At 36.1% G+C, this 17,311-nt stretch overlaps 1 protein-coding gene across 2 annotated transcripts in view; it reads left to right on the top strand.

The window, feature by feature from the left end:
• Tgi (Tondu-domain-containing Growth Inhibitor) overlaps window positions 1–17,226 on the top strand; it is a 105,001-nt gene extending 87,775 nt beyond the window's left edge. For both annotated transcript variants that reach the window (XM_089634813.1, XM_089634805.1), the window contains 4 exons: window positions 11,998–12,139; window positions 13,907–14,085; window positions 14,800–15,066; window positions 16,277–17,226. In XM_089634813.1, coding sequence (XP_089490939.1) covers window positions 11,998–12,139; window positions 13,907–14,085; window positions 14,800–15,066; window positions 16,277–16,779 — 1,091 coding nt within the window. In that variant the 3' untranslated portion in view covers window positions 16,780–17,226. The remainder of the gene's footprint in view (window positions 1–11,997; window positions 12,140–13,906; window positions 14,086–14,799; window positions 15,067–16,276) is intronic.
• The last annotated feature ends 85 nt before the right edge of the window (window positions 17,227–17,311 follow it).

Raw genomic sequence — 17,311 nt, 5'->3', positions numbered from 1 at the left:
GATGCAGATCTAATATTAGTGATCTTGGAAATCTTTAATTATTTCCAATAAATTATTTGATTCAAATTGTGGTTTAATTATGCTGCAAGTCGAAAACTTTATTCGAAGTTTCTGTTTTCTTCTATAGTTTTAATTGTAGTTATTAGAGTTATAATTAATTTTTAGTATTATTACTATGGGTTTCGGTTAGGTTACATACTAGAGAACGAGATAAGGTATTCCTCTATCTGTACTTGCAGCATAGTTATAATTTATTTTCCGGTTGAAGTGAATATTATTCCGTGATTCGATAAAAAAAAACATTCAGTCGGGATTCCGTGGGCGACGCGTTGCACATTGTGGAGATGTTTTCATCTGAATTCCCAGAATCCGCGAAGGCATTTTGGTCCATAGGGAATGTGTCTGTCCCTTGGATTACTAAACTGCAGAGTACACTCTAGCTTGTGCCTGAACTGTAGTTGTACAAAATTGCTGCTTGAAGGAGGGAGGAAACACAAAAGCTGTCAAAATTGAATACGCGTTTGTACTATTTCCTAGCCCGGCACATATGAGTACCACCGTACGAAAGGTCGAATGACGCTTGTGACTGAAAACAAAAAAAAAAAATACCGGCAAACACAAATACAGAATTCCCAACTGTTATCTCTGATTCAACTGCAAGTTGCAATCCGTTCATCCCTCAGACTCTGACGGTTTGTCAATTTTTGAAACGATAATAATGTTTCCTGGTATTAAAGCTACAGACCAGAGAACCTCACCTCTGATGAAACATTTGCGATTGATACGATCAACAGTTATTGTGTACTAAATGTGGTATCTTCGGACTCTATGGTATGTACAGCTTCATTATAATGTCAGTATAATGTCGCCTTCAGCATACGAGCAAGTATTCTATGTTACAACCGATAATTGATTGCTTTCAAATAATATTAAGTAGGTAATAACATAATTCACACGGGTGTCTTCAGAAGAGTGATTTATTAATTCCATGGACATATGAATATTAGTAGACCTACCCTAAGTGATTAAAAGCGTATTATCCCCACTCCCCATACCGGTTCCATTGGAGCCGGCTGTGCTCGCGTATGGCCTCAAGTGGAATTTGAAAACGTGACGTCATCATTCTTGTGCGAACTATGGTCGAGGCATCATCGGTTCATTTTACGAAATAACACGGCAAAATGTGAACTTGTACTATGAAAACTTGTAAAAATAGATGTGAAAAAGAGAATAAACCCAATTGTCGTATTACATTCCATATATAAGCATTATTTTACTTTATTTTAAGCATATTCACATCGTATAATATGAATCAGTTGTTACTATCACATCGAGAAACGTCTGGACGCGAAACACAAAGCTGGTTGGTTGCTGGGAAGTAAATTATGAACATTTATAAAAGTGTCTTAACTAAATACTTAAACGAAATATTCGACTCTGAAAATAGAACCGAATTTTTTTGCCGAATTTGGACTTAATAATTTACTAATTGACTTAGTAATTTGCGCTCCCATGTAAAAATGTCTATTCATTCAAAAGCAGATTTTACTTTTAAGAAGTAAATGGTGATATTATAATGCGAGATGCCTATTTACTGTCAGATTGATTTATTGACGAATCACAGTCAGCTTCACTCCCTTCGTTCTTCAACAGTTGATTTTACCCCTCGCCATTATCTTCTCGTCTATTAATTCCTATGTCTGTGATTAATTCAATTGTTGCTTTGAAAACTTGACTCCATGGTCAGTTCAACATGTCCTCCATAGTTCTTTCCTCCCCGGTCCGCCATTGCATCAGTGGAATCTCAGGGGAATCTCATACGTGTTTGGAATTTGTGCCGAGGTATTCCTGACAAACATCCATTCACTGAACAGGGATTTATTTAACTCCTCGGTGACGATATCTCACAAAGCTTTTTATTGTTTGTCTCCCAAAATAATTCAATTAAATTTTAAAGCAATTTCCTTTTGTACGATCGTTTCTCCCAAAATTGATTCTTAATTAATATTTCAAAAAGCCTGGTTTACACTTCTTGATGAATATTATTTATCTTAAAATTAACAAGTGAAATTTTAATATCGGTTATTGTTTTACGGGCTTACGAGGTTTATTAGGTACATACCTACGCTAGTATTTTAGTATCGGTTATTGTTTTACGGGCTTACGAGGTTTATTAGGTACATACCTACGCTAGTATTTTAGTATCGGTTATTGTTTTACGGGTTTACGAGGTTTATCAGGTAGGTACATACCTACGCTAGTATTTTAGTATCGGTTATTGTTTTACGGGCTTACGAGGTTTATCAGGTACATACCTACGCTAGTATTTTAGTATCGGTTATTGTTTTACGGGCTTACGAGGTTTATTAGGTACATACCTACGCTAGTATTTTTTCTCTGATGGTAATGATTCAACTGATACGAGTATAAAAGATAAATAAAATGTATAATAAGAAAACATCGGTCTTCCTGTGCTGATCACACATGCACATGAAATGCTTTGGCTCAGTTTCGAAAATGACAATAGAATATTAAATTAGATAGAAATCGGCTGTGTATAGATTCAGATAGAGATTAACCAGTTAAAAATATGACGGCACCCGTCATTTACCTTTTTGGCGCCAAAATGTGCCATGAATGGAATAGTTTTAAAATGAAATTCCTTTCTTCACAAATTTATTCCCGATTTCTTAGAAAAAAACGTTGACGCCACCAGTCTGTTCTGATTTTTTACTACGTCTGTTATGTGCAGCGGGTTCGAGTTAATAATGCTCGCAGGGAGAATATTATATAATTAAGGGTTTCGGGACGGGAGAGATACCTTTTTACTTTGTATAGAGTTGATTGTCAAGTTTTTATGAAGGTTACCTTCTCCGTTTGGCCAATTTTTTCAAGAACTCATAAATAATGATAGAATAATCCGTTCAACTTCTCCGAAGGGTGGGTAATGTGGGCATCGATGATGGTGCGTCGGCTTTTTTCCTGCATACTTGTAAAACAGCCTGCGGTAAGGTAGCCTAATGGGGAAGCCGGAAATTAATAACTTCTAAAGTATGTCCATAATAATCAAACATGTTTCATTCTTGGTAATGGATGGAATGTTGGTATTTCGCAATCACACGTCAATTTTATGCTTAACACGCAAACTGTAAATAAAATGTTTACACAATTTTTTTATATTAAATTATGCACTTCAGAAAAAACACGAGAAAGGGGGACTCATCCATGGGGGGGGGGGGTTAGTAATGGGAATAAAATCGAACAGAGGAAGTACGAGTATATTGGTTAACGCCACCGATCCCCGCCACTGACCAATAAGCAATTGAATGTAACTGGTTAAATGGATCTTGACAGGGTTTAGCAGTTCCTTAATCTAGCTTTGTAATTGAACATTAACCCTGTTATTTTTTTGTAGTAGTTCTTGCCTTTTTAATTTTAAAACCACCTCCATTTTGTATATTTTTCTTTAGCGAATGTAATCCAAATCTCGCGATTGACTGCTTGCGGACATAATACAACTCTCATATTTTACATCTCAATGAAAGAGTCGTAATATTATATACATATATATTACATACTCGTCTATCCAATCTACATACTATTCAACGATGCGTTTCAATGGGCAATCTTTCAAGCCAAAATGTCCACAGTTACGTTGCGCCTTTAAAAAACTGAGAGCCTTAAGCTTTGACCCTTTTTAACGCATTTTTGATTTTACCTGCCCTTATTTGTTACATTTTTCCTTCTATACGTAGTTTGAAACAGGTTTTTTCTCAGTCATCATCCGGCCCAGCGCCAGGCGTCTACACCCTTCTCCCCTCCTTCCCCTCAGCCTGTATATATATCACCCATTTACTCCCTCTCTTCCCGCCAACCCCCAAACTTTTCTTGTCTTGATGCAGTGCCAGAACCGGAAGGTTAAAAGCCACGTACTATTTTATATGGAATAGTCCAGTTATATTTTCTTTGTTAGTTGTGTACCTAAATGCGGAGACGCACAGTGGGCTGAAAATCGCCTTTCATAGACATAGAGACTTGAATTTTCAAGGGTATTTTTTTGGCTAGAAATGGATTCTGCTGATCATTACTATGCTATAAAATTTCGTACGAAGCAATTGCGTGTAAAAATGAAGGAGTTATCATTTTTTTAAGAAAAATTTGTATGGCACTGAGATTAAAAATGAGGCTATCTCTGGAACTATAAGGTTGGCCATTATATCCTTACACACAGATATACTACTATTTATTTGTTTTTTTTGACATACTTCGTATTGTGGCGCAATTTGCTTTTTTTTAAATCCTCAAGGTGAAAAAAAAACATTTTTACGTTGATGATTCCTTTTAATGCTTAAATGCTTTACATATGAGTATGCTCTGTCTAGTTTACAATATTTTATTTACACTGCAAGCCTAAAATATACTAATTTCTTAGCAATTAACAACCACATTTTTTGTATTAAATTACTATTATTATTCAATCATGTGTGTACGGCCTGAGTGCCCACGGGAACTACGTAAACCGTCTCCGTTTTATCAATATAGAAATGTCTAATACAACGCATTGTTTATTATTGGCAGTTCTCACCATAACCATTATGATTGGATCATTTGTAAAGCGCCGTTTTCGTGAGAAAATCACCTCAAAATAATGCCTGTGACAGACCGCGCTATAAGTGCGTTTTATTCTCGTGGCTTGGCTTAATTCACCATGTCCCCAGTGGGAATGTTTATTATTAGCAGTTCTCAGCATAACCATAACCATAATGCATGTGACAGACCACACTATAAGTGCGTTTTATTCTCGTGGCTTGGCTTAATTCACCATGTCCCCAATGGGAATGTTTATTATTAGCAGTTCTCAGCATAACCATAACCATAATGCATGTGACAGACCACACTATAAGTGCGTTTTATTCTCGTGGCTTGGCTTAATTCACCATGTCCCCAATGGGAATGTTTATTATTAGCAGTTCTCAGCATAACCATAACCATAATGCATGTGACAGACCACACTATAAGTGCGTTTTATTCTCGTGGCTTGGCTTAATTCACCATGTCCCCAATGGGAATGTTTATTATTAGCAGTTCTCAGCATAACCATAACCATAATGCATGTGACAGACCACACTATAAGTGCGTTTTATTCTCGTGGCTTGGCTTAATTCACCATGTCCCCAATGGGAATGTTTATTATTAGCAGTTCTCAGCATAACCATAACCATAATGCATGTGACAGACCACACTATAAGTGCGTTTTATTCTCGTGGCTTGGCTTAATTCACCATGTCCCCAATGGGAATGTTTATTATTAGCAGTTCTCAGCATAACCATAACCATAATGCATGTGACAGACCACACTATAAGTGCGTTTTATTCTCGTGGCTTGGCTTAATTCACCATGTCCCCAATGAGAATGTTTATTATTAGCAGTTCTCAGCATAACCATAATCATAATGCATGTGACAGACCACACTATAAGTGCGTTGTATTCTCGAGGGTTGGCTCAATTCACCATAATTCACTCATATCCCCAATGGGAATGTTTGGCGAGCGATTTGCTGAAATAGGCCAATCTAACTCCTATTTTGTAAAAATGAAATTTATTTAGCATGCAGCTTAACAATTAAAAAATCTAAAACGAATGTTTTTCAAAATTACATACGGACGAAGTGGCACGTAAAATGAACGCCTGTGTAGTTTTGTCCTGGTACCCACTATTCGTTCATTGGTCTTCTATAGTTTAATAAAAAATCCGGCCCTGCCTAAAAGCTCCTAACGTCCTTCAGCGACCTTCAATCGAAGTTCCGTAATAACGATCCTATTCCCACAACACTCGAAATCATTCTACAATCAATATGTAACCGCTTGGCAAAAGGGTTATACTATTCCCACATTGATTTTATTTATTCTTATGGTAGATGTTATCGCTGTTACGATGTGGGTTGTGGATACGCTCGAAAGAAAGTTAGGGGAAGCGACTATGCCAGATAAAAGGTTCACCTTTCATAATTAAATAATTTCAAAAGCCTGCGGGATATTTTTTAAAGATGTAGTATTATGTTCTGTATTTCGTAATCGATTAATGTTGTAAATTATTACCGTTACTATTGTTAATGAGGTGTTTTATTGTGGGAATTTTTTATCTTAAAAAATGCCGTTTATATATTGCCGCCCTTAAAAAAAGCTAAATCATTTAAAATGCAAACTTTTCGAAAAATAACGTTTTCAAATTCGATGGCCTACTTCTGTACGGAGACAAATAAAAAAATTCCGATTTTGAGTTAGGATGAATTTTGCTCTACTCCTGTTTCAATATAGAAACAACTCAAATATTGCCTAGTTTGGCAAACAAATCATATAACGTGCCCAAACAAAGAATCAAGTATGCCGTGATTACATAATTCCTTTAACTCTTGACAGGCCAAGATGTGAAACAAAACGTCTGTAACCAAGTGGGTCTTCCGACGACCCCATGCATTTTTCTGTCTTGTGTGCTTTTAATCTATAGAAATCCCAATTAGTCAGTCAATTATTAATGGTAACTTAATCATTTTCGCAGAAATACTTAAAATACCAAAATGATATGTCAAGTATTTAAGCTAATATAAGAAGGATAGATAGTAATTTTTTTTTATACTACCTACTCCCTCACTTGGTTGCGGGATAGTTAATTCTGAAATTTATAAAAATCGATTGTATAAGACAGTTTTCTTTATTCACTTGAGCCATTTGCATTGTAATAAAATTTTAGCTCGTAAAAATTTCAATCGTTATTTTTAGGAAACTGATTATTGAAAAATGTGTCCGTATGGAAATAGGTCATCAAATTAGTCTCATCGATATACTGTTTTAGGAAACTGATTATTGAAATGTCTCCGTATAGAACAGAGATGGGCAAACTTTTTAAGGAAAGGGCATAAAATAAAAAATTATCTAGGCGGGCCGGAAATTAAATATTTTTTTATAAGTGATATAAGTACTTTATTTTTTAATTTTTACATCATGCATAATATTGAGTACATTATATGCTAATATGGTAAAAAAGTAACAAAAATTGATTATTCTTTAGAAGAGTATGAAGGCGTATGTGACAGATGTAACTGTGGCTGAGCTTCTAAAAGTTTATCATAATCTGGTAAAAACTGGGATGAGCTGATTCGCAGTAGTGAAGCTAAATGGTGGTCAGTCAATCGGTTTCTAACACTGTTTTTGCGAAGCTTCATAGTAGAAAACACCTGTTCACAGATGTAGGAAGATGCAAACATCGCAATCATCTTCTGAGCGTGAGATTTCATGTTTGGGAAACTTGATTGTGACAGGGCCTTGTAGAACTCAATTTTGGAAACGTTGAGAAACAGTTGCTTCAATTCAGTGTTACATTGCAACTCGATCAATTCGAGCTGCAATTCTGGTTTGACTGATTTACAATCCATATTAAATGGCATGCTAAAAATGTCCAGGTCCTGTTCTATAGCGGCCGCTACACTACTCGCTTCGGCGCTTCGACGAAGTCCTCGACGAAGTTAGCCGAAGTCCGAAGTGCGTGCCCACACACTCGTGCAACTTCGCGAGTAGCTCAGTCTCTCGGAGTCCGTGCACTAGGCAACATGGACGTTCAAGTGGCAAATAAAGGATGAAAGTAGATTAAATGCTGTTGAAATGAGATCCCTGAGGCGTATAATAATAATAATAATAATAATTGGATAATTTGTAAAGCGCCGTTTTTGTGAAAAATCACCTCAAGGGCGTATGTGTGGTAAAACCATGTTTGATCGTGTGAGGAATGTGGAGATCCGCAAAGAGTGCAAGGCTGATGTAAGCGTAATGAGTAAGATTAAGTAAGGGACGCTTAGATGGTGTGGGCATGTAGAGCGAATGAGCGAAGATAGGAGTGTGACGGCCGGCATAGTCCAGTGGTAACGCATTGGACTGCCATTCCGAAGGTCGCGGGTTCGAACCCGGCGTGCGCAAATAAATTTTATTTGATTAATTTGTGTTATTTCACAATTAATTAATTAAAATAATATATAGTATATTTGCGGCACGTTCCAGAGTGGAAGATACTACCAGTATCGCCCTGGTGTAAGACCACCATTCAGAATTGAAACGTTGCTCCAAATGGCTTTAGCCGTGTTTAGTGACTAGATCTGAATAGCCAGGTACTTCCCCACCTTCCTCTTTCCCTTCCCCACTTACCTTCAGCCTCACAACATCCCCCAATTGGGGATGCCATAGTCTCACTGGCTCCAGACGGGAGCAGTTGGGACTCTTGTGAGGTATTCACTATAAAAAAAATATTAAAAAAAGGAGGATATATGATGCAAATGTGAATGGTAGCAGAAGTCGGGGACGCCCGAGGAAGACATGGCACGATCAAGTGAATCAGATACTCGAGTCGGGCCATGTCAAGAGTCAGAATAATAGAAGAGTATGTATGAGACGATGTATGAATGTGAATGAGGCAAGGAGTGTGTGCCAAGACCGAGTTGTTTGGCGGTCCGTCCTCTCTGCCTACCCCTGCGGGGAAACGGCGTGATGGTTAGTTAGTTATCTTTATAGTCCCTTTCAATTGGGTCCCAAATAACCGCCTCGGATTGGAGTGTTTCTAGAAACAAAAAAATTAGGTCCTGTGACCACAGTGTAGAAGCCATATTTTATTACGTATAGTCACTATGACTCTGCGCACGCACAACCACCAAACACGACGTCTCGAAGCGAACTGAAGTGAACCGAGTAGTGTGGGCAGACACTTCGTGTTCGAACTTCGAGTCCTTTGACTCGGGCGCATTTACCGACAACAATCGGAAGTCGGGCCAAGCGAAGCGAAGATGCCCGAAGCGAAGCGAAGTTCGTGCCCACACTATCGTATTAGGTCAACTTCGATCAACTTCGCGAGTAGTGTAGCTGGGCTTTATAACTTTGAAGTCTTGGAATCTTCGTTCAAATTCTTCTTAAAGATATTTCACGCTTTTCTCATAGTTCTTAAGTTGGTCCTCCCTAACTGCAATAGTTTTTAGTCTTTGAAAATGGGTAAAGTCTTTCTTGACTAGTTGTTTAGAAAATAGATTCAATTGCATTTTGAAACTCCTGATATGACCCCAAATATTATTGATTAATTGATTTCTTCCCTGGAGTTTAAGGTTCAATTTATTGATGTGACTGAGAAGATCTTTAAAAAATGCAAAGTCTGAAAGCCATACAATATCTTTCATATGTTCACATTCGTCCATTCCTTTTTCTTCCATGAAAGAGATTATTTCGTCTTTTAAATCCCAAACTCGTTCGAAAACTCGTCCTGCACTGAGCCACCTTACTTTAGTGTAGTAAAGTACATCAGAATACTCAGACTGCAATGAGTCAAGAAACTCTCAAAATTGTCTATGATTGAGTGCTCGTGAACGAATGCTATTAACACGCTTAATAACAACATCAAGCACAGTTTCATGTCTAGAGCAGATTTACACAGAGCTTCTTGATGTATGATACAATGAAGAAACACAGCTTCGTTCCCAGGAAATGATTCTTTAAACATGCCTACGAAACCAGATTTCGTCCCTGTCATATTCGGTGCTCCATCAGTAGTGATGTTACAAATTTTGGTCAAAGGTACTTTCAAAGACGTGATAGTTTCTTGAAATTCTTGAAAAATGTCTGATCCTTTGGTCGTTCCCTTTAATGAACGCATGCAAGCTAATTATTCAGTAACACAAAAGTTGTCATCAACACCTCTTGTAAATATCAGTAACTGAGCTGTGTCAATTATGTCCGTACTTACATCCAACGCAAAAGAACAGAATTTAAATTCGCTTATCTGTGACTCTAGTTGTAAGACAAACTGCTTATCAATTACTTCAATTCTAAAAGAAATTGTTTTTCGAGACAAACTTACTGTCTCAAAATCCTTTGTTTTGTTAGGACACAAAATGTCATATACTTGGATCATACAAGTTTTTAGAAATTCACCATCAGAAAATGCTTTGTTACTTTTTGCAATATTGTATGCTACAACGTAACTGGCATGTGTAGCTAGCTTTTGAGAACAGCTTTGTTTTTTAAAAATATTTTGCTGACCTGACAGTTTCTTACGTAGAGCTTCTGCTTTTTGCTTCCGTTCCTCTTCGGTCATAGTTTCATAAGTGGCGTTGTTATGTTTTGTCATGAAATGTCGTGAGAGGTTGAATTCCTTAAATACCGCTACAGCTTCGTCCCGAACTTAGCCGAGCAAAACACGCATTGCACTTCACATCGCCATGCATTCGCCATGCTACCGATCTGCAAAGCGCGAGGTTGTGTGCAAACTAATATTAGATGCAATAATACCGTACTTAAAACACAATGAGAAGGAAACCGTTAAGTATTCTATTCTATCTACGTAGAAAATACATTTTGTTCAATTGGTAAATTGTGGTAGGGTTATTCAAAACAATGTCGCGGGCCGGATTGACTAGCCTGGCGGGCCGGACTTGGCCCGCGGGCCGTACTTTGCCCATCACTGGTATTGAAATAGGTCATCAAATTAGTCGCATCGATATACTGTTTTAGGAAACTGATTGTTGAAATGTCTCCGTACAGAAATAGGTCATCAAATTAGTCGCATCGATATACTGTTTTAGGAAACTGATTATTGAAATGTCTCCGTACAGAAATAGGTCATCAAATTAGTCGCATCGATATACTGTTTTAGGAAACTGATTATTGAAATGTCTCCATATAGAAATAGGTCATCAAATTAGTCGCATCTAAATACTGTTTTAGGAAACTGATTATTATAATGTCTCCGTATAGAAATAGGTCATCAAATTAGTCGCATCGATGTACTGTTTTCAAAAGTCTCTTATCAGAGCTATTTTCAATTCAAAGCAATATTTATAATACCAATAGCTATCGCAGATTACACAAAATAAATCCGATCCAATTTTTCAAATTTTACATTTTTCCAAACTTCAGTACTCTTTTTTTTATTTTTTGTTTTTATATTGAACCCTGTAGTAGGTAGTCGGTAGGTACCTGCAGATTGTTTACCTTCGTTATTTTATCTCCCGATCTGGAATTTTTCCTGCCTCAGACTTTTTCGGTGTATTTTTTATTAATCAAAATGTATCACCGGTTTTAGGTGTTTTTTGTTCCTCTCTTAACACGTCCTTTATCCACCTGTTCTTCCTGTCTTCGAATACAATCCATAAATATTATTTGTAAATGGTGTTTTATCTCGCGCTGCGAAGTGTGAACATCTTTTACTGCCCGTTATTCAGACTGTAATGGGAAGCTTCCTGCTGATACTCCCTTGCTCTTTAATTGCTTTCAGATATAAATAAGTAATATAGATAATATCTTGGAATTTTAAAGGATCTCTGAAATTTATTTTCTATATAAAGTAGAGTAATTGCCTATATGTTATACCTCATTGAAAGCTCCCGAACGGTTGGTTTTGTCTTCGCGATATTTGCACTGCTTTTCAATTTTCACTAATTGTCAGGAATCACTTCCATTATGAATTGCGGAGTTTTGAACTGTCCTCTAAAATATCAGCATAAAGTAATACAATTAGGGAAGAGGAAGATGGGGAAGTACCTGGATATTCAGATCTGGTCACCAAACACGGCTAAAGTCATTTCAAGCAACGACTCAATGCTGAATGGTGATCTTACACCAGGACAATACTGAGAGTTTCTTCTACTGTGGAATGTGCCGCAAATATACTATACATTATTTTAAATGTATAAATTGCGAAATACCATCAAATAAAGATTAACTTTAAAGGATTTGAACTCCCGGCCTGCGGATTGCTATTCGAGAGCCTTACTCCTCGACCACGTAAGCCGTCAGTCCTCTGACAAATTCTTCTTTTGGACGTATTTCCTGTATTAATGTATTCAATGAATTAATTAATTATTTATACTTGTTCTTTGACTTTGTTTGTAACCTTACAAAGAATTTCTAACGCCCTTGTTAACATAACGTGTCATGTTGTTTATATTTGTCTTTGTTTGATTGCAGAAGCCCCCACATCCGGCTCGGACTGCGCCCCCGGGCCGGGCCCCGGCGCCCCCGAGGGAGCGGGAGCCCCGAAGCAGCTGCCCAGCTCCAAGTGGCGGAGGGACAGACGCTCTACCACACGCATCCCCGACTACAAGCACAGGTAATTACCATACAATAACAATAAATTCAAAACGCTTGTAAAGTTCACATGAAATACATAGAAACATTTAATGTGTATACTACCGCCACGCGTCGCTGTGAATCAATAGCGCTTGTTGCTTTTACGTCCAACATATAGCGCTGTTTTAAAAAAAGCGTGTTTTTACCTGTCACAGGTGACATCTATACAATATAAATATATAAAAACACAAGCGTATTCGAATGCAACGTTGTATCAACATTTGAAAGCAATTGGTGAAGAAGAACTTTCGGAGATTTAAGATTTTGAACAAACGATTATTTACATTTCTATTTATATAGAATATATAGAAGAATATTATAATGTAAGATTACGTTTGATTTGATAGAAGTAAATTATAACAATAGAGATGTAAGTCAAATAATGTAAAGATGGTTATGTGCTCAATGGTTTATTCCATAAATATGTGCGTTGAGGTTAAGCTGAAACACGGTCAATATAAGTTGCAGAGCATTTTCTAAGAAACCAGTCATATACAAAATTACTAATTATAATAATTATCATATTTACTCTTAAGTGAAATATTATAGATTAATCAGTCACTAGGTTGATATTTTTAACTATTTTGTTTTTGTAATTTTTTTACCTAATAACTTAAAATATAAGACTGTAACAAAAAAAATCCCACAAAGGCGAATCCTGCACGTGTTTATTATAGTATATGTATTTTTTTTATTTTTATTTATTTATTTTTTCTTTTAATATTACATTTAGTTAGGTACAATAGTGACGTATTGACCATCTCACTAGGTGTGGAACGCCTGTGTTGAGATGGCAATTTACATAGTGGTTGTTAACTAGGTTTTAGCTAATACAATATTTTGAAAATGCCAGATAGAATAAAAGCAGTATTTTTTTTTATTTTTTTTAACTTTACAATTCAATAGTGAATGTAGAAGGTGGAGGCGAAGCAATAATAATTATAAGTAATTAATTAATACATATAAAGTATAAAATAGTGTTGTTTAAATTAGAAATACAGTACCTATAGATAGATTATTGTGATAACATGATTTTAGAGGAGTATTTTTATAACATGACATGGCATATTTTACATTTTAGACATTTAGAATTGATAGACGAAGTATAAATTATGGGAAAAGGTTACTCAGTGGTTATCACTGTGTAGTTGGCTATCCATCAAACAATATTACTTTGTTTAAATCATTATTTTTTATTAACGCCAACCGGTTTCGGAACAACCGTTTCTTCTTATATTGTAATAATTATATGATGTGCCTACTGCGTACATGTTTGTTTTGTGTAATATATTTATCCACGCAATAGCATGCCATGTTAAGCAATTTTTGCAGACTTCTAAATGGCTACAAAAATACTTTAACTAAATAATATTATCTTTGTAATAAGGCTTTTGTGGCGATAGCTGAAGCACCCAGCGTTGCCCGTGATTTATTCTACTAGAAGGGGTGGATGGTTTTTAGAAATCTCATGTAGACAGTGACCTTGCTCTTGCTTTAAAGATCAAGTTTTCCAAAATTTCACCAGAATATATAAATCTACACTTATATTCCGAGAATATTAAAAACAAACCAATAACAATATTTATTAATATACGCAGATGGAACTGATTTTCCCGCTGATTTATTGCATTCAATGATGCGCTTTCGATGCCGCCTTTGAAAATGCTTTTAAAATATATTAGCATTTGACTCCGAATTTTTGGGAAATTTAGTATTTATATAACATTATTATTGTTTAATTTTCCAGAGAGCCCGGCCTAACAGGCAGCACCGCCTCCCGCTCGCAGTCCTTCAACGACAAGTCCTCGTCCAGCCTGCCGCTGCGCCAGGAGGGGCTGCACCACAGCGAGGGCGACCTGGCGCAGGCCTCGCCCCGCTCACCAGGGGGGCCCACGAGGGGAACGGTCTCCTTCGCATCACTCAAAGGTGACAATCAGCTCCATTGTTTGTTCTTGGGTTGATGAGTATGAGAATAGTGACAATCTTTCCGGTTTCTATGAAATGTTATGGCGTACTATAGATACTAATTGTTATTTTGATAACATTTATTTACTATGAGATAAACAGTCCTGCTATTGCTCAAAAACGTGTAACGTACTAATTATATTATCACTTGTGTATCTCTCTTTGTATTCATTTTCATTTGAGTAAGTTCTTATATTTTTTTGGTTAGAACTTCATTGATCAAATCAAAATCAGATACTCTCTCTTTTACCTTTCTTCTTCAACAAAAATCTTGAAATAAATATTTTTTAAATTTTTTTAGCAACTATTACAGGATAATCTTAATAATAATTTTATTTTCTTTTTACCTTCACAATATTATGTTTGTATTTTTCTGTTAATTTTAATACCTTAAATGTAAAAGTTACAAATCAATTTACACCATAATATGTATGTATAGTTGTAATGTGTAAACTTTCCTAAATAAAGATATTATTATTATTAATCTTAGAGACAGTCATTAAGATATCACAATCATCTTAAAAATCTTAAAATCTCTATCTGAATCATATCGTTATTAAATCACAAATGATTGGGTATCATTTTTAAATCTAGAAATAATAACTGTTTCTGGGGTTGTGCATATATCTACTTGAATTCAAAAAATATATATAACGGTTGATGTATTGTTTTTAGCTTCAACCACCCCTCCTAAGGCAGACTACCCCTTGGAGTGCCCGTTGGACATGAGCGTGAAGGTACCTCTCCGTACCTCTCTCCCGCCTCCCTCCTACTCGCAAGCCATCACCAGCGGGCTGCTCTACCGGCCCAGCGTCATCACGCAAGCACCCACCAACGGGACCCCTGCTCTGGGTGCCCCCGCCCTGGGTGCCCCCGCCCCGGGTGCTCCCGCTCCCCTCTCCCCTACAACTAAAGACGCCGGCAAGGGAGAGTACGTACCAGGTATGTCCATCATCTACAAGTCATTAGCTATATGCCATCAGTCAGTATCTAATAAACCCTTTTTATATACCAAAACCAGAGCTACATATAATACAGTTTAGTATGTTGTGATGTTAAACGTTTTACAAATGTATTATATGTACGTATATCCTATAGTAAATATATTTTTCAATGTACCTGCCTATTCTATACACCTACCTTTTTCATAATTTCAAAAATTATAAGGCCAGTTGCTTCGCAGAAATTCACATGTGACAAAGTCATCAAATTGCCATTCAGCACCCTTTTTTTAATGTCATTTCTAGGCGCGTTTCAGTTTTCTATCAAATTGTAATAAGCTGACAAACTTAACAACATGATAGTTGTCCTCTTCTGCTGATCACAATTTGTTCCACAGCTGAAACAGATTAAATTTAACAGTCCAACGGAGCCTTTCAATTTAAAAATGATCAATTTTTTAATTTTTATTTTTTATTAACCAATAAATTAACATACATTTTTTGGTATAATCCACCTCAATAGGCTGAGCCTGTTCCGAGGTGGCGGGAGTTTGATCCAATTTTAGATAATGCGAATTTACATAGAATCAAAGATATAAATAAAAAGATATATAGAAAAGATAAATAAAAAAAGAAAAATAATTTGATGACAATGTTACATTTGAATTTCTGGGAAACAACCCATCCTACTATGACAACCTGTGACGGACTGTTGAATCGTTGCCTTTTATATCCAGAGTTCACCAATTCAAAAAAAGGAGATTTTTAATAATTATTTTGTGTTTTCCAAAGTAATCAATGAATCAATTACATCATTGTAAAATTTAATTACCCACCCTGGAATTTGAACCCGCAACCTCCTGATTCGTAGTGGAGAGCCTTATTTATTATTTGGGCCCACTGAGGCTGTTCATATTGTACAGATATACATATATAGATTCTACTTCTTAAAGATTCAGATATATATAGTAGCCTCAGAGAGAACTCTATGCACATCACCGACAATCGTCTTCTTCCTTCCCAAGTGTCATGTGGAAAAACTAAAAAGACAGAAGATATTAGAACGATGACATCATGTACAACCTCTCTCTGGGACCAGTACAGCTCCAATTTCTGTAATTTACATACTTTGAAATGCAGTATAATTTTTTTTCTTCCAAAAAAAATTTAAAAGGAAAATATTTGTTCTAATTGTTGTGTATTTTTTCCAGGATCAATGTCCATGTGTGATCCGGTGATAGACGAGCACTTCAGGAGATCTCTAGGACCAGACTACATGACTCTCTTCAGCAAAGCCAAAGAAACCAACAGCGTCACAAATGGGAAATCCCCAAAAGCAGTTACCAAAGATCGCGGTAGCAGTCCTATCATGTTCCCCAGCGATCCTTGCACCAAATTCCTTAATCCTAATTCTAAGGCACTCAAGCAAGAGGATTCTCCTCAATCGGACATGGCTGAAGAAGATGAAGATGACGAAGACGAGGAGGAAGAGAGTATGGAGATAGATGACACGGCGGGACTCTCTGTTGATGATCACTTTGCCAAAGCCTTGGGGGACACTTGGAAAAAACTCCAAGCCAAGAAACCTAAAGTTGATATTCTCAAAAGTAAATCTCAAGAAATCACCAAGAGCAAGAGTCCAGCAGTAAACAATAGAAAAGATTTACCAAATTCAAACCATGACAGTAAAATAATAAGAGGAATATTTATCTAATTTATTTTATTTTATTAGTTTTAACGCATTTACAATATAATGTGTGATGAAATGTGGTCATCTTGGGTCATCTTGTTGGAAGTATTCAAATATGTAATGTAATGCCTTCTACAAGCAGACCTGTTTTACTATCAAATAAGAAATACATACTAAACATAATAAGTTATTATTTCTATAGTATTTGTGTACCTTGATAATATTATTATAATTATTACTTTGTATAAAATAAAACATGCTGGAAGTAAATATTTAAGAACAACACTATTAGATTAGTTTTGTCTAAATATTTTGCATAATTCTAGGATATTTCTCTCTTTAATTTTAATTCTAAGAGTTTTGTCACAAAATTATTAATTGTTTTCTATGATAATTATAATCTTTTAACCTTATAAACAAGGTATCTCTTATGCTGCATAAGTTAAGCATGAATATTAATTCCCTCAAATAAGGAATTACAAAAATTCAATAGTTGAATTACAAAAATTCTTTGATGCAAACTGTATGTGATAAATTTAGCTACAGCTCAAAATAT

The sequence above is a fragment of the Hesperophylax consimilis genome, chromosome 1 (genome assembly GCF_061612785.1).
Source record: "Hesperophylax consimilis isolate HC1 chromosome 1, BYU_Hcon_1.0, whole genome shotgun sequence".
NCBI classification, from domain to species: Eukaryota; Metazoa; Arthropoda; class Insecta; order Trichoptera; family Limnephilidae; genus Hesperophylax; species Hesperophylax consimilis.
The sequence above is the reverse complement of the archived record's forward strand: the minus strand, read 5'-3'. Positions and strand labels throughout refer to the sequence as shown.